Source organism: Talaromyces amestolkiae (assembly GCF_001896365.1).
Source record: "Talaromyces amestolkiae strain CIB chromosome Unknown scaffold2.1, whole genome shotgun sequence".
Taxonomy (NCBI): domain Eukaryota; kingdom Fungi; phylum Ascomycota; class Eurotiomycetes; order Eurotiales; family Trichocomaceae; genus Talaromyces; species Talaromyces amestolkiae.
This window is the reverse complement of record NW_024468038.1, coordinates 538,511-562,202: the sequence shown is the minus strand read 5'-3', so window position 1 is coordinate 562,202 and position 23,692 is coordinate 538,511. Positions and strand designations below refer to the sequence as shown.

The 23,692-nt window shown below is 47.0% G+C and overlaps 8 protein-coding genes across 8 annotated transcripts; 4 read left to right on the top strand and 4 right to left on the bottom strand.

Moving 5' to 3' along the window:
• Nucleotides 1-120: 120 nt before the first annotated feature.
• Nucleotides 121-6,526, bottom strand: BHQ10_001478 (uncharacterized protein; the record flags this gene model as incomplete). The annotated part of the gene is made up of 10 exons (XM_040873518.1): nucleotides 121-490; nucleotides 541-632; nucleotides 698-1,258; nucleotides 1,308-1,725; nucleotides 1,775-1,955; nucleotides 2,768-2,998; nucleotides 3,061-3,825; nucleotides 3,877-5,908; nucleotides 5,969-6,310; nucleotides 6,383-6,526. 10 exons carry the CDS (start codon nucleotides 6,524-6,526, stop codon nucleotides 121-123), a joined length of 5,136 nt encoding a protein of 1,711 aa, XP_040729983.1.
• A 477-nt stretch (nucleotides 6,527-7,003) lies between these two features.
• Nucleotides 7,004-8,804, bottom strand: BHQ10_001477 (uncharacterized protein; the record flags this gene model as incomplete). The annotated part of the gene is made up of 6 exons (XM_040873517.1): nucleotides 7,004-7,899; nucleotides 7,958-8,057; nucleotides 8,108-8,196; nucleotides 8,246-8,373; nucleotides 8,436-8,630; nucleotides 8,698-8,804. The coding sequence occupies 6 exons, from the start codon at nucleotides 8,802-8,804 to the stop codon at nucleotides 7,004-7,006; spliced, it is 1,515 nt and encodes a 504-aa protein (XP_040729982.1).
• An 874-nt stretch (nucleotides 8,805-9,678) lies between these two features.
• BHQ10_001476 (uncharacterized protein) lies at nucleotides 9,679-11,615 on the top strand (the record flags this gene model as incomplete). The annotated part of the gene is made up of 9 exons (XM_040873516.1): nucleotides 9,679-9,705; nucleotides 9,768-9,813; nucleotides 9,896-9,971; nucleotides 10,025-10,216; nucleotides 10,281-10,325; nucleotides 10,374-10,572; nucleotides 10,634-10,890; nucleotides 10,952-11,055; nucleotides 11,104-11,615. The coding sequence occupies 9 exons, from the start codon at nucleotides 9,679-9,681 to the stop codon at nucleotides 11,613-11,615; spliced, it is 1,458 nt and encodes a 485-aa protein (XP_040729981.1).
• A 259-nt stretch (nucleotides 11,616-11,874) lies between these two features.
• On the bottom strand, nucleotides 11,875-12,630 carry BHQ10_001475 (uncharacterized protein; the record flags this gene model as incomplete). The annotated part of the gene is made up of 1 exon (XM_040873515.1): nucleotides 11,875-12,630. One exon carries the CDS (start codon nucleotides 12,628-12,630, stop codon nucleotides 11,875-11,877), a length of 756 nt encoding a protein of 251 aa, XP_040729980.1.
• Nucleotides 12,631-15,043: 2,413 nt separating this feature from the next.
• BHQ10_001474 (uncharacterized protein) lies at nucleotides 15,044-16,427 on the top strand (the record flags this gene model as incomplete). The annotated part of the gene is made up of 2 exons (XM_040873514.1): nucleotides 15,044-15,096; nucleotides 15,161-16,427. 2 exons carry the CDS (start codon nucleotides 15,044-15,046, stop codon nucleotides 16,425-16,427), a joined length of 1,320 nt encoding a protein of 439 aa, XP_040729979.1.
• A 1,340-nt stretch (nucleotides 16,428-17,767) lies between these two features.
• BHQ10_001473 (uncharacterized protein) lies at nucleotides 17,768-18,785 on the top strand (the record flags this gene model as incomplete). The annotated part of the gene is made up of 2 exons (XM_040873513.1): nucleotides 17,768-18,223; nucleotides 18,282-18,785. The coding sequence occupies 2 exons, from the start codon at nucleotides 17,768-17,770 to the stop codon at nucleotides 18,783-18,785; spliced, it is 960 nt and encodes a 319-aa protein (XP_040729978.1).
• A 279-nt stretch (nucleotides 18,786-19,064) lies between these two features.
• On the bottom strand, nucleotides 19,065-20,022 carry BHQ10_001472 (uncharacterized protein; the record flags this gene model as incomplete). Its single annotated transcript, XM_040873512.1, has 2 exons — nucleotides 19,065-19,842; nucleotides 19,919-20,022. 2 exons carry the CDS (start codon nucleotides 20,020-20,022, stop codon nucleotides 19,065-19,067), a joined length of 882 nt encoding a protein of 293 aa, XP_040729977.1.
• A 492-nt stretch (nucleotides 20,023-20,514) lies between these two features.
• BHQ10_001471 (uncharacterized protein) lies at nucleotides 20,515-21,803 on the top strand (the record flags this gene model as incomplete). Its single annotated transcript, XM_040873511.1, has 4 exons — nucleotides 20,515-20,519; nucleotides 20,570-20,609; nucleotides 20,702-21,171; nucleotides 21,224-21,803. The coding sequence occupies 4 exons, from the start codon at nucleotides 20,515-20,517 to the stop codon at nucleotides 21,801-21,803; spliced, it is 1,095 nt and encodes a 364-aa protein (XP_040729976.1).
• Nucleotides 21,804-23,692: the final 1,889 nt, after the last annotated feature.

Here is a 23,692-nt window from a genome sequence, read left to right as displayed (position 1 = left end):
TTTGAATCCCCAAACACGCCGGCCTGTTTTCCTTGGTTGGACATGAAAATAGAGCCATGTACACATAGTTTCCTTCCGATGATACATGTAACAATAGAAGTTTTTCATAATTCGAGATCATCATTCCGCAGCAGGAATTGTGAACAGACTATCTGCGCCACTGAAATCGAATGGCCATGGCCAATCCATAAGTAACTCGGGAGGGAGCTGGAAAGGTGAAAGTTCCGCATCGCCAGGATTAGTACCTTCATGATAGAGCAAAGAATCTTCGTTGACGTTACTGATATTCAAAGGTGCATGCTCCTGGGGTCCACCAATATTCGATTGAATTAGAATATTGTGTGTATTCTGACGGCTCTGTCGATCGTTTGCGCGTTGGTTGCGCATGTACTCGTCAATTTTATCCACTTGCATACGTAGTCGTTCGCTAGCACCAGCGGCTCGATAAAGCCTTGATTCCAGACGATGGAGCAAATCTGCCAAATCCAATCTATCGCTTGTCAATCGATTTCAAAATAGAGATTAGGAATAACCACTTACAAGAGCTTTCTTATTCTCTGATAAGAAGACTCTGATAGACTTCCCTCAATGACCGACCCAAGGATATTGCCAATGCCTGCCAAATGATGGAGCTGGATACAATAAAAAAAGTTAGTTGATCAGCTTGAAATGAAGCAAATGAAGTTCAGTTTCATACCAGGGGCGAACTAATTGCTCGGAGATATTCAACAGGTACGATAGAAAAGACGCGAAGGAGCTCTCCTGCAACATCACATTTCCGTGAGACGCTGACATCGTCTTCGGCTGATAGTAAGACTGTCCGAAGTAGCTGAAGAGTAGCTTGAATGTTGGCTGACTGAAAGCCAAAAAGGTCCTTATCAGCTTCTCCTGTAATTTCTCTGCACTCATGAAATTGCGGCGGCAATGACAAGTATGTGTCAAGAACGCCCTTCATAACAGTCGCTTCTGTCGGCCTTGGATTGACTCCGCATAGAGATTGGACAATTCCAGTACTGAGAGAGGATCGGCCACGAACTGCATCCACCGCATGCTCTAGGATTCGATACAGATCCGTAGTAAAGTTCCATCCCTGAAGCCAATTGACTGCTGAATTGCTCGACATATCGTATCCCGTAGCCGTAACGTGCTCATCATCTAGCTCTGTCGGGTAATGAACCATGCATTGGGCCTCGCGATGCCGGATGATTCCGCCCCAGACTATGGAAGAATAGACATCAAGGGTGTAGATAGACCAAAACTACGTGAAGGTATAAGTGAGTGGTCCCGTCATGAGGCTATCGACTTACCAGTCGGCGTCGTTCTTCTTTCTCTATAGGATTCAAATCTTTCGGCCATAGCTTTTCATCATGCCGACCATCCATAGCCATCAAAGTGTGATAATATCCTATATATTGCTGCATACTCCGGATCTGGCCATTCTGAATGCTTGTGATGGCTAAGAGAGCGCACGCTCTCATAAAGCTTGTGCGGTTTGCATTGCCCAAATCCTTTGGAATGAGATCTTTTGCGGCGTTGAAGAACATCTCAGATGGCGGTTGGGAGAGATCAGTCGACTGCCAACGAGCGGAAAAAAGAGCCCCGTCGCGAACCCTGGCTGATGCAAGCGCACATGCTGCCATTGTGGACGCAAAAAGGCCAGTGTCTTTCAGGTGTTCATTTTGATTCAACTTCTCCTCAAATGAAGGTCGATGAAATAATGGAAATCTGCAACCAATTAGCCCAGTGATCCGGTGATCATCAAACAGGCACATACATAGGATAAACAATCTCAAAATAGACATCAAGAAGCTTACGGATTGTGCTTTGAGCGGCAATGGCAAACGCACCCCAGGACCTTCGTACTGAAGATTCTTCGAATTCAGGACATTGCGCGTTGAGACTTCCCCAAGCACTAATGTGCTGTTGCATAGTCTGAGGCGGGGTGACCCCTGATCCTGTAATTGGTAGATTTAAAGATTGGTCTTGCTGGGGGCCCTCCTCGGCAGATTGACCTCTGCCTGAAGCCCTGGCACCACCTCGCCTTTTAGAGGGCCGGTTAAATGTGCAAGGAATATCAAAATCGACACAGTTCTGACACCGCTTTAAAGGATCATCCGGCTCTATGCTACATTTTATGCTGCGCTTATGGCAGAAATCGCCTTTGCAAGGTCATTAGCCGAAAAGTATTGTAGTCAGGAGAGACCACCGTGCCTGGGAAGCAGATGTACATACAAGCTTTAGACGTTCTGGTACGTTTCCGGGGTCTATGGGCCATATTTTTTCGTCCAAAAGAGCCAGTATCCGCGCATTTGATGTGTGTCTTTGTAAGTCATGAGCACTGGAGTTTAGCAGAAGGTCGAATTCGATAGATGTGTATTGTTTATGTAAGGGAGGAGGGCACCCGTGATCTAGATTTGGAAAGGAAAGAACTGAATTATGTACGCTAGTCTCAATACGTCTTAGCGTAATTTTGGTCGAAGCTGGTCATAGAAGGGAAGACCTTTCCATATCTACTAGATGATTTAGAATCAGACTCATACCAAGTCAAGTTACTAGGAGCCCGAGCATACAATACTTGAGTTTTGGAAAGTCTTGTGTTCTTTACAGGAGATTCTAGCAGATGAAAATGTAAGTACCCGTTCAATGGATGAGCGAATTTAGACCAGGATGATATTGTAATGTCTAGACGAATAATAGTAGGCCATGTAAGAAGTTGAAAGTCGTCACACAACATTATATCGCCCACTAGTCGGCGCCCGAGCCTCACTATCCGCCGCCGCGATTGTAGCATCTTTGAGCAACCGCATCAATTCTCGCATAGCATTCGTAACAACCAGCTCTGTGTCGCCCTCGACAAGGATGTACAACTTCGGAATATCGCTAGGACCGGGTTCTTTGCCCGTTGGATAATAGTTGCCTTTGGTTGTGATTGAGGTGCCTGTCGCTTCGAGAATTTTGGCGACATTGGTACGATTGGTGACAGCCCAACGTGCTTTTTCTGTAGATAGACTTTTGTTAGCATGTTTTCAGGTGCCAAGTCAGGAGAGAACAATAACTTACGGGGAAAGTCGTTTATTTCAAGAGTCGCGTGGAATGCTCCTGCATCGGGACCCTTGTTATCAATCGGAACGCCGCTTCTCATTACTCCGGCGCGGTTGAGTCGTGCATGAATGTCTGCAACAGCCGAACCAACCTTATCCAAAGGATCATTTGATTTTCCGGCGGCTGGCTTCTCCGTTTTATGAACCGTGATCTTGCCGTCCAGATCAATACCCTTGGGTATACCTGGTGTAGGTGCAGAGGCGGACTGAATAGCGGAGGCAGCCTTGGCAAATATTTCTTCGCCCTTCTTCTCTTTCGCGTCGTCCCGTTCTTCTTCTTCACCGTCATCACCGGTTCGATATGTCTTGCGTTCACGATTCCTGGCTGCATCTCTTTCCTGGTCCAAGCGTTCCAATCCCTTGCCTCCGAAGCCAGATGCTGAAGCTTTCTCTTTACCGGCCTTGACTTTGTCAAGAAATGTGTCAACCAATTTCTGGACTGGCTCTGGGACTTCTTGGCCGCTTTGTTTGAGTGCCTTTGCAATATCGACCGAATATCTTTCTTGATCTTCGGTTAAGAAGGTAACTGCAGTTCCGGTATTTCCAGCACGGCCTGTTCGCCCGGCTCGGTGAACATAATCTTCCAAGTGATTCGGTGCGTCGTAATTCACAACCAGCTTCAACTGTTTCACATCCAGGCCACGAGCAGCAACAGATGTCGCGATCAAAACCGGGAATATACCCGCCTTAAAGTCCTCAATGGTAGAGTCTCGATCAATCTGGTCTTTACCGCCATGAATGGACATACAAGGATAGCCCTTGCGCATCAACTCACGTAGTAAATTATCAGCGGCTTCTTGGCGGTCAACGAAGATTAGTGTTCGGGCATCTTCGTTCGCTTCGTCGGAATAAAGGTTGCCAAGTAGTTCTAGGAGGCGCAAGAACTTGGTATTTTCATTCCGAACCTCAACGATCTGTGTGATCTCTGGCGCAACTACGCTTCTGCCCCCGACAATGATCTCTACAGGCTTGATCAATGCTTTTCGTGCAAGTGCTTCCATATTGCGTGGGAAAGTAGCGGAAAAAAGCACTGTTTGCTTGTTGGGCCGAATATTCGCCATGATCTTCATCACCTGTGGCTCGAATCCCATATCGAACATTCGATCGGCTTCATCAAGCACAACGTAGGTAACTCGTCGCAAATTCGTAACTCGACCGGCGTTAGCAGCTAGGAGATCAATCATTCTACCAGGAGTGCAGACAACAATTTCGGCTCCTCGTTTCAATTCCGCAATCTGGTCTTTGATCGGTGCACCACCGTAAGCACATACAGCACGAAGATTTAGCGCCTTCAAGAAAGGCTTGCAATCTTTATGAATTTGCGTTGCCAATTCTCTTGTCGGTGTCATGATAAGACTGATCGGGCCCTCCATATTGTCTAAAGGACGTTGATCTTTGATGTGACGGAACATAGGGAGAAGGAAAGAGACTGTTTTTCCAGAACCTGTTTTAGCGACACCAATGACGTCCCTTCCAGACATGATTGCAGGAAGGGCCTGGCTTTGAATGGATGTTGGGTTCTCATAACCAAGCTTACTGATGACATCTAGTGTCTGCACCCCGAGACCACATTGAGACCACTTCAGGATTGGCTTTGGGGGATCGATTCCACGGACTTTGATGCCGTCTAGTTCGAGTCGGAGGCTAGCTACCTCCTCCTCTGTCATCTGGGCCAAATCAAGAGGCTCAGTGTAGAAGCTTTTCCGAAAGGGCTCATACTCCGCCTTTGCATGATCAACCGTAGGAATGTCCTTTTTCTTTTTAGCTTTGTTGGCGGCTATGGCAAGGAAGTCATCAGTGTCACCATGAGCGACAGCTGACATGTCGACATCATCTTCATCGCCAAACATAGCCTGTGGTTGATGCTGCTTGCTTTTAGCCGACTTGATGATATTAGACTTCTTGAAAGAAGGTTTTTCTGTCAAACCAGACATAAAGGCATCCAGAGGATCGATTTCCTCTTCTTCGGCCTCTGCAGTGGCTTCGCCGTTGGTTATAACTGCATCGCCCATTGCTATATCGCCATTAGGCTCCACCTGTTGCCCTTGTAGGCGCTCCTCTCGCTTCTCTGCGGCTGCTCGGGCTGCTGCTGCGTTTTCTTCTTCTGTCCCGTTTTCCATGTCAACATCAGAATCGTCGTCTTCGGCCACGACAGCCTTGGTATCGTCTTCTACATCTTCGGGTGGGGGACTAGGTAATTTCTCGAGCTTTTTACGTTTGGATTCTTCTTCGCCAAAGTCCAAGGTTCGTTTTGTGGTGGAAGACTTCTCGGTTTCGGTGGCGAGTTTGTTTCCTAGCCCGAATTTTCCAACATTCCCGCTCGCCTTCAAAGGGGCAGCTGAGCATGCGCCATTAGCTTTCGTGTCGTCAAATGGCCTCTCGTTGAGGAAAAACTCACCAGAAACTTTGCTCGTGGCAACTTGAACTTTGTTAGCCTTGACTACGCTGTCAGCTCTAATAGAATCAGGTACAATAACGTCCTTGCCCAAAAGAGATGACTCTGATCCAACACCACTGGCTTTCTTTGCAATCGCCTTAAAATCGAATTTACCACCATATTCGGAGGGGGCGGTTGTTGAGGTTGGTGTACTAGGAGAAGTAGGGGCAGGGGATAATGGAGCAAGTCCCGATTTCTTGTCGATTTCAGTCAAGATATTGCGGGGACCGCCGGCAGCAGCGATCTCGCGCTGCTTTCGTTCGCGTTCAGCTGCTTGTTTTTGCTTCCACGCTTCCAATTTTGCGAGCCGCTCGGCTTTCTTCTCTTCGTCTGTCTGAGCAGCCGGGGCTGGAGTCGGGGCTTTCGAGGCCTGTACAGCATTGTTAGACCGCTTGTAAACATCACTGTAACGGCTTTTCCTGGCACTGACCTCTCGCGATGCAGCAGCAGAGTCTCGGTTCAGCAACCTGTCTCTGCTGTCTCTTCTGGCTTTTTTCCTCGAGTCAGTAGAATCGTCTCTGTGCCTTCGGACTCGGTCGCGGGAGTCATCTCGCCTACTCCGATTGTCCCTATCACGACTTCTGTCTCGCTCCCTACTCCTCCGCCGATGGTCTCGATCAGAGCGTCGGTCTAGCGAGCGCCGGCGTTCGCGCGACCGGTCTCGTTTTGACGGTCTGTAATTGTGTTCGTCGCGATAACCATCGCGATCGCGTCTGTCTACCGATCGATCCCGCTCTCGCCGCCGGTAGCCATCCCGATCTCGATATCGCCTCTGATATTTCAAGTCTCGTGTTAGTTGATTGTTGCAGTCTGACATTTGACCGATACCACGCTGGAAACTTACATCAGGACTGCGTGATCGACGATGCGACCTTCCCTCGTCCCGACCATCTCTGTCGAATCGATCCTCATCTCTGCGACTTCGTTTGGATGAAGAGTATGAGCTGCCTACAGGTGATGGTGAGCGCGTATCCCCGCGGCGAGCCATTGTTGCAGGCCTAAGATGTGAGTTTTACGTGAAAGCTCCAACCGTAAATACTTGTGAAGTGTTGCCGCTATTCTTTAATCAACATCCATTTGGTCTGCCTTGATTCCTTCTTGCTGTTTTATTTTTCTTTTTCAAATCGTGTGCAAACTTGATATGTGTGTGTGAATATGATCTTGTCCAGAAGAGAATTTGAACGACAAAGAACATTAGAGACGTTGGTGGCGGCAAGAGCAAGCAGAGTTGATAAAGTCATGTGATCAATTTTGGAGCTAGTCCGAGAAAGGTAAACTAAATAATTTTCCATTTTGGGACATCTCGAGGGAATGACCTTTTCAGGACTCCTTTTTGATGATCATTTAATCAGCAATACCGGAGAATACTTGGACAGTGATTTAAACTAAAATTGTTCCATTTTCTATAAAACATCTATGTAAAGTTCTGAAATCTTGATTCAAAGCCATCTTGGCCAGATGACAATCAAGCTTTCCAGCGCATCAGGATCAACGAGTGCTTGGGGAACACATAATGACCTTGTCCATCCCAAGTAGTCTCCTTAACAAAAACCTCCTCCTTACCCTTCATATTAGTGACCGTAACATTAGCCCCAGTGACAGTAAAGACTTCAACAGGGCCCTTGACCCCTTCGACTTTCACTTCAAAGTCTTTCTGCTCATGTACATTGATAGTGACCAAATTGACGAAGCCATCATCACTCAATACAGCGCTGACATCCAACCAAGGTGTGTCTTTAACACTCCGTAGCCATGTAGGTGAGGTGTCTCCATTGTAAGATCCACAAGCAACGTGAGCCGCAATGGTCCAGCCACGCATGTATTTTGAGAATAGTAGCAATGGCCACCAAGTAGTCTGTTTAGTAATGCCTGTTGGGGATGTCATAAGGGGCGAAATGACATTGACACTCTGGGCGATGCATGCCATGCCGAGATCCCGGCTCTTACGGACAAACACGTTGAGGAAGACACCAACAGCCAACGCGTCGGACAAGGTGTATGTCTCCTCCGCGCCAAATCTACCCTCTGCTCGCATAGGGTCCCACACATTCCACTCATCAAAGCAGAGAGTTGGACGTGGCTCATCAGGGCCAACACCATTCTCTATCCGAGCGAGATCTATTAGTGAAGAAGCTATTTCGATCGCGCGCTCAGCTGCCAGAGGCGCAGTTGCGTTTTGCAAGTGATCCTTGGAGGCTGTGTACATATGTATGCTGTGCATATCAATCAGCGGAGTAGGGTTACTTGTCAGTGTAACTTTAGTAGGCTTGAGGCATTGCTTCAGTGTGTAATAGTCCCATGATGATGTGCCGGATTCACCGCAAAGGATCAAGATTAAGTTTGGGTCAAGGAGTTTGAGAGCTGTTTTCATTTGAGAATGATTAGCAACATCTCAATAACCACCATGTTTATCAATTACCTTTAGCCCATTGGAACGCTTTATGGGCATAGGCTTCCTTAGTAGTTTGTTCAACTTGCCACGGTCCATAGACCTCGTTTCCTAATGCCCAATATCTGACCTATTTTCTTATTAGACCGCTGCCCTAAAACAGATGAAAACCATGCGTACATTGTAGGGCTCTTCCCGGCCATTCTTCCTTCGCAGATTGGCGTAATAGGTGTTTCCGGTGCCGTTACAATATTCAACCCAAGCCATAGCTGACTGGGTTAGCAGTCATCTCATTTGCGCAATTGAAAGAGTCCATACCTTCATCAAGGGTACCCGTTCCAAAATTCAAGCAAAAGTATGGCTCTGTTCCTATCACCTCACACCATTTCAAAAATTCATCGGTACCAAAGTGGTTCGTCTCGGTTCCTAGCCAGGCCAACTCCGGTCTAGATCATCAAAGCTCGTTAATAAAGATCTCATTGTACGACGGATATATGGTTTATCTTACCTTGCCGGTCGTTGTTCTTTTGGACCCACGCCATCCAGCCAGTGGTAGGTAGCAACAAAATTGCCACCAGGATAACGCACTGTAGGGATATTCAATTCCTTCAAGGCCTCCAACACATCCTTTCGAAATCCATTCTCGTCCGACAAAGAGTTTCCCGGATCGTAGATGCCTCCGTAGATGCATCTGCCCATGTGTCTGAAGAAATTGATTAGACTTGGAGTGCTGTTTCCAAGTACGATTTTAAAAAAAAAATTAAACTCACTCCGTAAAGCCAGCATAGATGTTTGGATTGATTTTGGACAATTGCGCCGTAGCGTTCACGGAAATGGTGGGAATCAAGTCATCGTCGATTTTTGTGAAGGTCGTCATCTTGATCGATCTCGAATTGAATGCTCGCTTTGTCAAATTAAAGAATCTAGTCTAATTGATCAAGGAAAACAAATAGTAGAAGGCAGACATCAATGTTTTTTTACAAAGTCCAGGTTCTCAAACGACAATCACGGGGGACGAAAGAGCTAACTGCCAAAAAGTTTCTTTCTCGTATCGCTACGAGAGCTGTGAAGCTATCGAACAATTACCCGACAAGGTTACGCATGTGAGCATACTGAAAAGTTTCATATCGCCTAGTGAGAAGCCTGAATGGATCAAGTTGCAGAGTACAGCCAACCACAAGTGTCGAGTCTTGCATACAACCACGAATGCTGGCCGCCATTAACCTCATCAAAAGATCAATCAAATCAGTCCAAGCTTGTCTGGACCCATCTCGGCAATTACCAGGGTCATTTTTTCCGTGAATCAAACGAGGCTGTTCGAACCAACAAAGCATTCCCCGCATCCTCGGCATGCAAGAGGTAGAAGTTAGACCAGCCCGTTCCGTTGATTCGGCATAATTCCGGCGGGCTTTCACTTCCAGATATCATATTTAAACGAGCAAACTCTAAGAATTTACCAGGATTTCTATGTAAAGTGGGCACAAGTATATCATTAGGAGGCCGAATTCGSGAGCCGGTTAAATTGCTAATTTCATGTTCGATTGGCCGACCCAAGATGTTATGCGCTACCCCAGTCATAGCAGGCTTGGAGAATCCAGAGATCACCCAAGGCCGAGAGTCAAGCGATGGGGTTCAAATAGCACCCCATGGGGACTGTCTGGGGATTCTCCAAAAGACAGAAAAAACTTATCTTTACGTTTCACCCGTGGCTAGACTGAAGTTTTGACTCACAGTGCTCAGTATACGCCACAATGCCTCTACCACCACGTTGGTATCAGGTTCGTACTTTCTTTCTATGACAGTGTATCGCTCCAAGATGCTAATGTTTGTATGGTGACAGTTTTTGATCGGCGCTTTTGCTTCACTCGGATCTTTCCTTTACGGATGTATGCTAACCAACCCTCTCTCGGGTCCCCGAATGCTACTCAGCTTTGTCGATGCAAGGCACGCACTAACATCCACTCCCAGATGATCTCGGTGTGATTGCCGAAGTGATTGCATGCCCATCGTTCTCAAGCAAATTCGCTGTCAATGCAACCCAGTCGTAAGGATCCGGATTGAATCTATATAGAAATGGCTCCTAATCCGAACGAAAAGCGGTCTGGTAGTGTCCATGTTTACCACTGGTGCCTTCTTTGGAGCTGCATTGGCCGGACCGACTGGTGATTACTTAGGCCGAAGATGGACCATCGCTATCGGTGCCTTGATTTTCTGCTTGGGTGGAGGATTGCAAACTGGTGCTCAGAATATTTCCTATCTTTATAGTGGTCGATTCTTCGCGGGTTTCGCGTAAGTCACAAAAATGCATCAGGAAGACTGAGCGCATCGTGACTGATCTCTCTTTAATCAACAGTGCTGGCGTCTTGACAATGATTGTCCCMCCCTACCAAGCCGAACTGTAGGTGTCCTTGATCGATTTCAATATACAGGGGTCTGACCAACATAGATGCCATCCTGATATTCGAGGAAGAGTTACTTCGTTGCAACAGTTTATGCTTGGTGTCGGCGCCCTCTGTGCCTCCTGGATCAGTTACGGAACTTATATTGGCTTTTCGCCATCTGATAGTGCCCAATGGCGAGTTTCATTGGGTATCCAAATTATTCCTGCAGTTCTGCTAGGAAGTCTTATCATGATATTCCCTGAGGTATGTGGAGATCGTCCGAGGCGTTTCACCAAATCCGATGTTCGCTGACAAAAATATCCAGTCGCCGCGTTGGTTGATAGACAATGGCCGTGAAGCAGAGGGCTTGAAAGTCCTTGCTAAATTGCATAGCCATGGTGATGAGAACGATTCATGGGTCCGTGCCGAATTCAGCCTGATTCAAGAAAGCATTACTTTCGAGCATGAGAATGAAGCCAAGTCATATGTTGAGCTGTTTACATCACGATCTGCTTTCCGCCGCTTGTTCTTGTGCTGTGCCTTGCAGGCCTCCATTCAAATGACCGGTGTATCCGCTATCCAGTAAGTTATTTTCGGATATGTCGAGTTCGATGACTCTAGGTCATAGGCTGATTCGCATCAGGTATTACTCTGTCGAGATTTTCAATCAGATCGGTATCAGTGGTGACGAAACACTTCGGTATCAAGCCATCAACTCTGTGATCGCTCTACTGGGTGAATTCAGTTGTATGATGCTTATCGATCGTTTTGGACGTCGCTGGCCTCTCATTATAGGTAATCTAGCAAACATGGTGACTTTTATCATTGCCTGCATCTTGTTGGCTCAGTTCCCGCCTGAAGTCAACAACTCGGGCGCGCACTGGGGTTTCATCATCATGACCTGGCTGTACAACTTCTCCTTTTCAGCCACCTGCGGACCCCTATCTTGGATTATTCCCGCCGAAGTCTTTGATACACGAACCCGCGCAAAGGGTGTCTCTATTGCTACCATGACATCTTTCGCATTCAACACTATGATTGGTCAGGTCACACCCATTGCTATGCAAAATGTGCGATACCGATACTGGTTCGTGTTCATCATCTGCAATTTCACCAACGCGGTTTTCTTCTGGCTCCTCATGCCAGAAACGTCAAAGCTTCCTCTCGAGGAGATGAACAGCCTCTTCACAAATGCACCATGGGTTGTCGTTGGATTGAAAAAGGAAGATTATGTGTCTCATGATCTTGAGCGTCATTTGGAAGAAGTAACAGGAAAGACTGAACAGAACACGGCACACTATGAGTGAAGTGAGAGTCGAGGAACTCGCATGGGGTCGAGATTTGAATAGCGTGATGGACGAGACAAAGAGTTGGCTGTTCATTATGACAGAGTTTGAGCAACATTGGATATTTTTATATATACTGCGAGCGTGAGCCTGTATATCAGAAGCTTGTGGTAGATCTGAGTGCCTACCAAGTAGCATGACTATAGCATGGTGGATAATACGCAGCAAATTAACTCTTGGCATTCGCGAGGGACTCTTTTCTCAATAATAAGAGGACCGCCTAATCAGAATCCTCATCGGAATCATAGGCAACTAGACCAAGGGACGGCCCGACTGCTGCTTTTTGCTCTGTGCTGTCTTTTATGGGCAAAGCTTCGTTGCTTTTACTTTTGATCTCCTTAACCGAAGTACCCTCGGTGCGCACTGAAGCTGACTGAGAAACACGAGGGATCGATTCTTTCGTCACACCTCTGGAGGTCGTTGTGGCGGGTTTTTGTTTAGGGTCTGGGGCATTTGGAGTGTCGTTAAGGTTGGTTGATGATTTGCGGATCTTAGGAGGAACTAAGAAGTCCTTTTTGTTTCTCTTGCGCTTTTTTCCTGCAACAGCCCACAGTTCCTCATCACCGGCCGGATTTGTAGCGCTCCCAGAGACATTTTGTCCGCCAGATGGACCTTCAATCAAAGCTCGCTCGGCCTCTTCACGTTGACGCTGATAGGCGGCAAGGTGCTCGGCGGTCTCTTTCTTGACTGCATCTTCCTTGGCTCGGGTTGACTCTAGCAATGAATCAAGAAATTCGACCTCATCTTCATCCAGGGAACGGAACTGATTTTTTAAGCGTATTGATTCTTCAAATGCCTCTTGCTTGGCCATCTTATTTTGCTGTAACACTTCATAAAGGCTTTTCCCATCATTTTGCTTCCCAAGCTCTGCCTTCCGGCGTCTTTCGTCCTCTAATTCCTGTTGGGCACGACGCCACTCATCATCTCTTTGAGTCGGCTCATCGATGGTGCCTCCCGAGACGAAGCCAGATGACATCTTGACGGAGAGAAATTACCGGGCTTCGATTGATCAGAGATAATTCGACGCTAGACTGAGAAGAGTCTTGCTTTGAAAAGCAGGTATCGGCCTTTACCGGATTGCTTACGATTTTGGCTTGGTACGTAGCAGGAAGGATATCGAAAAAGTACAGGTGTCAAGCGAACCAATTACTTTCGGGAAGGAGCGGCAGAAAAAGGCGGTAAATTCCGAGGCACCTCCTAAAGCGGTCTTTTGTTTACACACACCTGTTAATTGTGCCTATTCCCGAAGTTTGTGTTATACTCTGTAGGTGCAGATGAAAACATGCTACGTACAACTACATCCGCTTCCATTCGGGTTGTCTTGCCTAATTCAACTGTTTCGTCGGCCCGTCCGAGATTCCGATTGGTTCAGAAAAGGACCAACAATGAAGTGGCTGACCTACCATGTATGTACGGCGCAGTGACACTGAGATCGCTGGACTTCGACTTGTGTAACTGTGTAATACCAAAAAAAGTCCAGACAGAAAGAAGTATAGTAAGTCAGTTTTCAGTCAATTGGATGCGAATTGCCAAATGGGGATCAACCGCTATGTCGAACGTCTACAGCCCTGACCCCGAACACTTACATGATAAGGCAGCTAATTTCCGATACGGCATAGCTTAAGAAATAGTGTTCCACTCGTATGGATCGATGGGACTCGATTTAAACCTGAATAGGCCAGCCGTTTGTATAGACTCGCTGTGTGAGTTGATATCATCGGGATTTTGCTCCACAAAAATACTTCCAAGCCATCTCCCCTTATTGAATAAAGGTCCGACCAAGATGACGCTGGGTCCTAGCTATCAGGCATTCCTCAACTACGTCGATGGTCGGTCCTCCACTTTAAAAGGATAATTGAGTCGTTCTCCATTTCTTAAAGACATCATGTTTTCATCTTGTCGAACATCTACTTTCTTCTTGTCACGTCAGCCAAGTAGCTATCACTACCAACTTCTGAGAACAATCGCCCCTATCTGTCAACCTCGCAACATGTCGGCTTTGGAACATACCAAGTAAGCTGAAGAGGAACCAGCAGTATTCGAAGAACGGACTAATAAGCACCTCGTACAGCAAGACATTCATCGTTAACACAGGGGACAAGATCCCCGCAGTCGGTCTCGGCACATGACATCCCAAGCCCAATGAGGTCCGCGAGGCAGTAAAGGCTGCTTTTGCTCGCTGTTTACCGTCACATTGATACGCAAGAACCCACAATAACTGGTTAATTGACGTGAACTGTGGTAAATGAACAGATCAGTGCTTTGGCTTACGGAGACGATTACGAGGTTGGCTAGGGAATCAAAGAATTCGGTGTTCCTCGTGAACAAATCTGGATTAACACCACAAGCTCGACAACAGATGGCATCACCGAGCTCAAGATGGTATCAACTCGTCGTTGTCCTCTCTAGGTTTTAATTATGTCGATCTGTATCTTGTCCACTGGCCATCGCCAACAGACCCCAATGACAAGAAGAAGCATCTACCTGATTGAGATTTCATCAAAACATGGTAAGACAGAAAATTACAGGAGTATCGAGTCATACTGATGCAAACTATAGGGAGGGCATGCAAAAGCTTTCAGGCACCGGTAAGGTGAGAAACATTAGTGTGTCCAATTTCGGCATCAAGAACCTTGAGCATCTGCTCAGTGCTCCCACGATCAAGATCGTCCCGGCCGTCAACCAAATCGAGCTCCTTCCCAAAAATCCTTCTCCCAAGCTGGTGGAATACAATGCATCCAGAGGGTCCACTGCACCGGATACTCTTGCCTTGGCTCGAACAACTCACCTATCTACAAAGACCCACGCTGCTCAAGATGGCCGAGAAGAAGGGAAAAACTCCGCAGCAGCTTCTGCTTGTTTGGGGTCTGCAGAAAGGATGGAGTGTCATTCCTTAGTCTATAAGCAAGGAGCGCATTGAAAAGAACTTCCAGCTGGATGGTTGGGAGCTCACTCCCGAGGAGCTCAATGTACTCAGAAACCTCAAGAACCGGTTCAAGGTTTGTGGTGACGACTGGTTGCCATTGAAGGTATTCTTTGCGGTGATGAAGAAATAAAAGTTGTACCTAGATAATAAATATATTTTTCCAAAAACGAGACGATCAATTGGGTTTGGTATTATGCCAAAAATATTGTAGGAGAAAAATGTCACGACGATGGTCGTACAAGAAACAATGTGTCCAATGAAAGCAACAAATTCGGGCCGGCTTGGCATTCCATTCTTGTGTCTTGGCATGTCGGATGTGGCAAAAAGAGGATAGCTGCACCGCCACACAGCCGTACTGGCGTCCCTCATAAACCAGGCATCAACGCAATCATCATTCTTCTATCTTACATCTACCAACCTTATCGAATTTTGATAGAAAACGAACCCTATCAGCCTCACAGCCATGCCGCCAACGAGTGGGCATCTGCTGCTCCCCAAAATATGGAGAGCAGCAAGGTAAGCACATTTACCTTGGGCCTTCACCACGTAGCCGCATGTCCCGCTGACTCATAGATACTAGATTTGCCTACGAGAAGACGGCCAGGGCTCTCAAGGCCAAACTCTCGGAGCCTGCACAACAATTGCAACCAAAGCTTCAACCAGCGTACGCTCATGTCGGTCGCCAACCCATTAGTCGAGCCGCAGCTATCCGACAAGCTCAAAGCCGCCGCTTCTCTACACGTGCAGGTGGTTATATCGGTTCGTACCTGCGTCAAGTCTCACGTCCTGCAAGCAATGCCGTCCCGAGGTCGTCAATCCGCCAAATGGTCGGCCGTATGACATCGCATTCACCTTTTAATTCCGCTCTTCGCCCCAATTTGACCGGCGGAACTCTTGGTCGTACAGCTGGCGGATATAGTGTTGGAGCAGGAAGACTCGGTGGAGCAAGATATTTCTCACATGGACCCGCTGCACCCGCACAGGTCATTCAGAATGTATCCGTCGCAATGCGTGGTTTCTGGCTCTCAGGTCAACGAGCTCGATTCGATGGGATCGACCCACATACAGGCGAGAAGCGCTTCAAGACCGTGACACCTCTTCAGGATAAGGCACAGCGTCAAATGGCAGAGATTTCACGTAACGCACCTGGTTCATATATCCACTTCCAGCTTTCCCCAACAATCACTGCCATTGGAAACTTCAAGAATGAGTCACTCAAGTCGGAAGGCTTGATGGAACTGCTTTCTGTCGACTTTGCACGAGCCTTGAAAGATCTTGCAGCAATTTTGAACGATCTCAAACGTCTTGGAACATTAGGCGACCTCCCTGTCTCCCTCGAAAACAAATCTACTCTCCGTGTTCGCTTCCCTGGCTGCGATGCTGAGCAAGTAGAGCGGCTATGTAATGAAGTTGGAGTCGAGCGCGGTCAAATCTTCCAGGATGAAGACTTTGATCAGCGAACTGGTGCAGAGCTGGCTTTGCTCTTTCCGTTTGCTCCCAGTATCGCTCCTTCACCAGAAACAGAGCTTTTTACAATCCATGAAAATCCGCGGCTTCCGGCCAAGCATGACTTGGATTGGCGCTTGATGATGTCTGGCCAGACGTCACCCGGAATGTCCAACGATACGAACCAGATCAGCTTCGAGGATGTTGAGATGTTTGGTAATAACCCATGGGTCTCGTCACCATCGGGATTCTCCAGCGTTGGTGTGAGCGACCTTGGTGATCGAGAATTCTTCGCTGAGCTGTCCCCTCATGGCGGAGACAGTCACTCCGATTACGAAGGAGTTCAAGGAATTTACAAATTTTTGGAACAATGTGACCTGGCTGCAGGTCAAAGGTTCTAGCCAGCTTTGACAGCATTTTTCTTACTCTTTTTTTTTCTCTCTCTAATGATATCCATTACTGTTTTTTATGACCCATTTGCACCAAATTCATTCAGCTAGCCTGATATGCACAGCTCATTCTTTTCTTTCATGCTTTTGATATTTCGTTCAAACTGTCACAAGACATAGCCAATATCGACTTTGATGATCTTGGTTCTTTTCCTCAATTCAATGTTCAGATTGAGCTTACTAGAATGACAATCACCTCTCTTAATGATCCAATCTAGCAGTTTCATTATATTCCACAAAATAGTCGATCCCAGTTGTTTACACAGGGCAGCGCAAAGGCGGTCACCCCACCATCTAGGGAACTTGCCAATCAGACGCTGCATTTATGCCGGCTAAACAGAGCTTGAAGATGCCAAAAAATGAAGGCTCAAGAATGTGGTATGATCGATGTAATAGCTGTTAATAGTACTTTCATCATATATAGGATAGCTCATCTTAGGGATTATCGGTATAAACCAAAATATAGGACGTCCCTCAAGTTATCATGGAACAATCGCCTATCACTATCAGCATGTTATCAGCCACTGGCCCTCACCGCCCAGGCACCAACATCCACTTAGCCCCGCATTATTTTGCAGTGAGAGGTATTATCGCCGCATCACAACCAGGCATCCAGTCTGTTAACGTTGCCTACACGCTTGCTCTCTGCCGCTGTAATTTATTGTTGTACAGCCTCAGAGACATAGTTTTTGTGTCACGACTCCTCACGAAACAACGCGATACCAGCCCTATTTCAACCTTCCCTGGACGACCTGCAACCACCAGCCTCCCGAGGCCTGTCGCACTTGGTCCTCTCGACAAGTGGACGGCTTAAGGAAAACTGACATACTCATCCATCAATTGAACAATTTTGAGGACACATCCACTCCAAAATAAATCATGGAGGACTTCAACAGCGAGACTGATAGTGACTATACCAGTTACTGGCGAGACTGGGTAAGTGCAACTAGGTTTTGTTCTGTGCCACTTTGTGTGTATCTGCATTCTTCCTCCTTAGACTTGCTGTATATGACCTATCCCATATTTCTTTATTTTTGTACTGTCTTTCAACAACCGCCATATCTGAAGAGCAGCGCATTACACTATCGTCTTTGCATGGAAAAAAGGCAGGCACGGCGCTACACAAGCACCAAGTCGGGCACCTCAGGATTTTTCCAATCTTCAGATGACAGCACCACTATTCTCTCATTCTTCAGAGTTACTCCTCGACTCGTCTTTAATCCTATACTTATCAATTGGTGTTCCTCATTTATTCCCCTTCAAATTTGCTGTATCTTGGTTGCATTGTTGCAATGGATCCCTTTCAGCCCCCTATGAGCATTTTCAACATGGTTGATGATGATGATGATGATGATGATGATGATGATCCCGAACCCCCTCCCCGCCCTCGACAGGAAATTCATGTTCCTCCACACATTGTTCGGAGTCTTCATTATCTTTCTCTCGCATTTCGTCCTTATGAAGAGCCCAAGATTAACATTAGTCGTCCCTTCTCTCCACAGTTCATATCCTCGCGCGGCAACGAGTACTTTTGCGAAATAGACGAGGAATACTTGACCGATCGATTCAACTTGACTGGACTCAACACCGAGGTTCAGTACTACCAATACGCACTCGACCTCATCACGGACGTGTTTGATCTAGATGCCGATGATGACCTACGCGAACAGATTGAAAAGTCGGCACGTCATCTCTATGGCTTGGTTCATGCTCGATACATCGTGACTACTCGTGGATTGGCCAAGATGGTGCGCCTGCTTAAACCCTTCTGATTAGTATATTTTTGCTAACCCATTCTGTTTAAAGCTCGACAAATACAAGAAAGGCGATTTTGGAAAATGCCCCCGTGTCTTGTGCGATCAACACCCTTTGCTCCCCATGGGCCAGTCCGACCTACCTAACCAAAAGACCGTGAAATTGTACTGCGCCAAATGCGAAGATATCTACAACCCCAAATCCTCTCGCCATGCATCTATCGACGGGGCTTATTTTGGGACCTCCTTTCACAACATCCTGTTCCAAGTCTATCCAGCACTTGTACCGGAAAAGAGCATACAGCGTTATGAGCCCCGTATCTACGGCTTCAAGGTGCATGCAACCGCCGCGTTGGCTCGTTGGCAGGATGCGCGCCGTGAAGAGATGAAAGAGCGGTTGGCGAAGCTTAACATCGATCCTGGATTCATCGAGGATAGCGAAGATGAGAACGACGAATTCGAAGATGACATTGATGACGACAAATCGGAGCCGACTGGAGAAGAACCAGCACCAGTTGTGGACAATGCTTCTGCACGTATGGACACGGGTGTTTAGCTTTTGGACATGTCAGTGAATCGGTCTTTATCGCTCAGATTCCGTCGTGAGCAGGAAGGTCATGCATATTGAAGGCGTTCAGTGGTGGCGTTGCTAGCGAGTTTTGGTCTTTTTCGAGAAAGCATCCATACATTTATGTCTTGCTTAGTGGTAATAGAACGCTTCCTTGCTAAGGGATTAAACCCAGAAATACTACAAAAATAGCCTTTATATCATACGATTTGTAGAACACATCAGAGACAATCCATTGGAGAGTACACCTAGGTATTTTATACTTCATCATATGGCGGGKTTCTTAACTAATGTCTGCACAGTAGTAATAATCACACGAGCAAGCTCCTCGCCTTTCGCCCAGACATCGTCATGCTCCTCCTTCAAATCATATATCTCAATCACATTCCTCCCCTGCACCAAACCCTGCCACTGCTTGACGACCTGTAGCATAGCATCTGTCTGAGGCTGATTTATCAACGAGTCTCCTGTCGAACTAGCCAGTACCGCGACCATCCCACCCTCCCATCCAGCAGCAACCCCGTCCACACCAGTAACCTTTGCAGGACTGACCCCCTCCCAAAGCCGCTCATCCGCACCGAACGCACCCTTGATAAAATCCTCATAGATCTTGATCTGCTTAAAATCATCTCGAAGCAGCGCCAAATCATAGATTCCGCAAACACCAGCCACGGCTCTCGGTTTTGGGAATGTGGTTACGTCGGCGCCCTGGACTTTGTTCATGACAACTTGAAAGGATAGTGTTGCGCCACAACTGTGACCCAATAGAATGTAACGATCTTCAAAGGCGTATTTATCGTGTAGGAATGCCAGTGCAGCCTGAATATCATGGATGTGTTCTGGATGTTTGGCTGCGCGCAGCTGAGTGCTTGGAGTGTTGCTGGGGTCTTGAGGGGCGTTTGGATGAGGGCTAAGGCGGTAGTCTATAGACGCAAAGCCCGCTACGTGAGTTTGGATGAGGGGATTTTGGGTGAGGAGGGAGTAGGTTGTTAAGAAGGAGTCTGCGAGGACGGTGTTGTCTCTCCACGCCCCACCATGGATGTATCTGTCGATGATAGTCAATTTGTGATCATGGCTGTTTGACGAGCAGGACTTGTGAGAGAAGAGTTTAAGAAACATACATCACCCATAGTAGGTCTTTATCTTTCGGACTATCCTCGGCCTTCCAGACATGAATCTTTTGCAGTTCATGCGGGCCATACGAGAACGTCTCTGGTTGAGCCATGTTTGCGATTCTTTGGTTTCTTGAAAAAAGAGGTATATATACAGAATTATAATCACTTGGATGACTCCCAAATTCATGGGATAGCGCACTATATTACAAATATTAGAGAGGTTCACTACGTACGAGGCCGTTATCAGAACCCTGGGCCTCTATCCCACTGTGAAATATGCGCTAGCCCAAAGGGGAAACAGTTTTTCGTATATTGAAGAATTCAGGAAAACGCCCTTGAGAAGCGTGCTTTTGATACATTGTAAGTTTCGAGATGTCTATGAGTCACTCTCTCGACCCTAGTATCTTCCTTCGTATTTCTCGCATTTTGAGAAGAATGAAAACGTACTTAATCCGACAATAGAAAATCAACGGTGCTTGGCGCGCTAATCCCGATTTGGTATGAATCGATCTGCCCACACAAAACGGAGCCCGCAAAGACGAAGGCGACAGTCTCAGCAACCGACAACGCCTTGTTCGATATAAGTGCTTCGACTATTCAAGATGGAGTGAGTTGAATTGAGATTGGTATTATACGACAGTCACTAACTTCATGCAGGAAAGAAACTCCTCTCGCGGCAGTCCAGGTGGAAGCCCTGGTATGAACTCCCCAGAAGAAAAAAATCCTACCCCTCGTCGCCGCTGCGATGCATCGACTCGATAAACATACTGACGGTTTTTCTGGCGCTAGGTTGTCATGAAAATCATCAAGCACAGTTCCCAGACTTTCCCTACCGTTGCTACCGGCTCTCTCGTTGGTCTTGATGTTGGAGGCACGCTAGAAATCACAAACACATTCCCGTTCCCCGTCGTGGAAGTGCCTCCCGAGTCGCACTTTGACACTTCGACACCAAATGCTGCCGCCGCTGCACCTCGCGCCAAGGCAAACACTGCCTACCAGGCTGAGATGCTTCGTATGCTCCGTGAAGTGAATATCGATGCTCAGAATGTCGGATGGTACACCAGCGCGAACATGGGGAACTTCATTAACCTAAACGTTATCGAGAACCAATTTTTCTATCAGAAGGAACTCAATGAACGGACTGTCGCCCTTGTCCATGATATCAGCCGCAGTGCGCAGGGCAGCTTGAGCCTTCGCGCTTTCCGTCTTTCCCCGCAATTCATGAATGCGTTCAAGGAGAATAAATTCACATCTGAGCAGTATGCTATGCCTTGATTCGGATCGTTATTCAAGTCGCTAACCATCTCGTAGACTCCAAAAGTCCGGTTTCCGCTACCAAGATATCCTCGTCGAACTCCCGGTCAAAATCCACAACTCCCACCTCCTCACATCTTTCCTCCACCAACTCCCGTCTCCCTTGCCATCGGAGCCTCTTGACCTCCCACCTTCACTCTCCGCGCTCAAGAACGGCGCCGCCGCACAGTCCAACGTCCTCTCTCCCAACTTCGATAACCTGTCATTGAGCATCGACCCTTTCCTCGAGAAGAACTGCGATCTGCTTCTGGATGCTATCGAAACCCACCACTCCGAGAACAACAACTTCCAATACTACCAGCGCTCACTCGCTCGTGAACAACAGAAAATTGCCGCCTGGCAAGCGAAGCGCAAAGCCGAGAACGCCAGCCGTGCCACTCTCAAGCAGGCCCCGCTCCCCGAAGATGAGTGGCAGCGCTTGTTCAAGCTTCCTCAGGAACCCAGCCGTTTGGAGAGTATGCTTAACACCCGACAGGTCGAGCAATACTCGCGTCAAATCGATGGTTTCGTTTCCTCGACAACTGGAAAGATGTTTGCCATCAAGGGCAATTTGCTTCCTGGCGAGGCGTCCGAATAGATAGATTATTTTTCTTCTGTCTTTCTTCATTTTTTTTGTGTCTATTCTTTTTTTTTTCTTATCTAATGACGAATGTCGATTCTTGTGGGCATTTTGCATGACTCTCCGGCGTCGGAAGGGAAAAAATACATGTATCTGTGGTTGTCCGTGCTTGAATTAGAGTAGGGCTGCCGTGGCAATGATCAATGAAAATATATAAACCGTCTTCAAAGCTGTTCATCCATTTCTATGGAATTACTCATACGCATGTTCAATTATGTAGTACTTAGGATTGTCTTATCAGATCAATTAAAGTGGGTGGATCCTGCCGAGGAGTGTGAGGTATGATCTCATCGGTCTTTCCATACTGCTACAACTTGCCCTTCGGTACAGATTCTATTATTTCTTAAAATGATATGAAGAGGCCAATAGCATGGTAATCACCAATGTATAACACCAACACTGATATCTGGCTGGTATGTGTACTATCAAATAATGCATAACGCAATCTTGATGTAGCCATGGAGATCGATCTGGGCTGACCTCCATGGACATAAAAGGCCGGCGCAATTGCCGCTTTCACGGTCGACTTTGTCGTTTATCCTCTCGACACTCTCAAGACTCGCATTCAGTCACCGCGATACAAAGAATTGTATACGGATGCTGCGACGGGAGCTGTCCAGCGGAAATTACTCTTTCGAGGGCTGTATCAGGGGATATGGAGTGTTGTTATAGCTACGATACCTTCTTGTAAGGTCTAATCCTGTGAAAGTCGTTATATAAAGAGTGAATGATTGACACGACATTTAGCAGGAGCATTCTTCACCACATACGAAGGGATAAAACACATCCTCAACTCATCAGCCACAAAGCACAACTCCAATGACGCCTCCACCACCAACTTGCTCCCATTCAAACACTCTCTCCCAACACCAGTGATAAACGGCATCGCCTCCTCAGCCGCAGAATGCGTATCCTGCTTCATCCTCACACCCGCTGAAGTCCTGAAACAAAACGCCCAAATGGTCACCTCAACAGACTACAAGAAGCAATCATCAAGAAAAACCCCGACAATGCAGGTGCTATCAACCTTCCGAGCTCATCCAACCCATCTCTGGCGCGGATATGGGACTCTCGTTGCAAGGAATCTGCCGTTTACGGCTATGCAGTTCCCACTTTTTGAGTATTTGAGGGAACGGATACAACATAAGTGGCGACAGCAGCAGCAGGACAAGAAAGAGCAAAGTATTTCGGAAAGAGCGCTGATTACTGCGTTGTCAGCCGGATTGGCGGGCGGKGTTGCGGCGACTGTCACTACGCCGATTGATGTTGTTAAGACGAGGGTTATGCTTGCGGCATCTGGGGATGGGGAGCAGCATAAGTCCACTTTGTCGGGGAGAAGAAGTGCATTCGTTGTTGGAAAGGAACTTTATCACAAAGAAGGAATCCGTGGTTTGTTCAAAGGAGGTTCTTTGAGAGCTGGGTGGACGGCGCTAGGTTTGGGCCTATATCTAAGTGTCTACGAAACTGGAAGGATGTACTTTGAGAAGAGGAGAGAGGACAAAGATAGAGAAAATAGCCGTTGAAATTGGCATTCCAGTCAATATTATATCATATTAATCGTGTCGCATTATGAAACAGAGATCGCCCGTGTATCATACATGTGTTTAATATGGTACCAGATAATTAATTCCTATATAACAAGATCGAGTACAGGGGTACCGCAGCAAAACACATATAGCCTGATTCAGTATGTCAAACATGTTGATCAGAATGTCCGGCCATAGAAGCGCATTAACTCATTTCAAACAAGAAATCAGAATGCACGGAAGAAATAAACACCATACAATAATCAGGCGTACAAAAAACTGGGTATTTCATATAACGCCCTCTCCCTGTCTGTCGATATT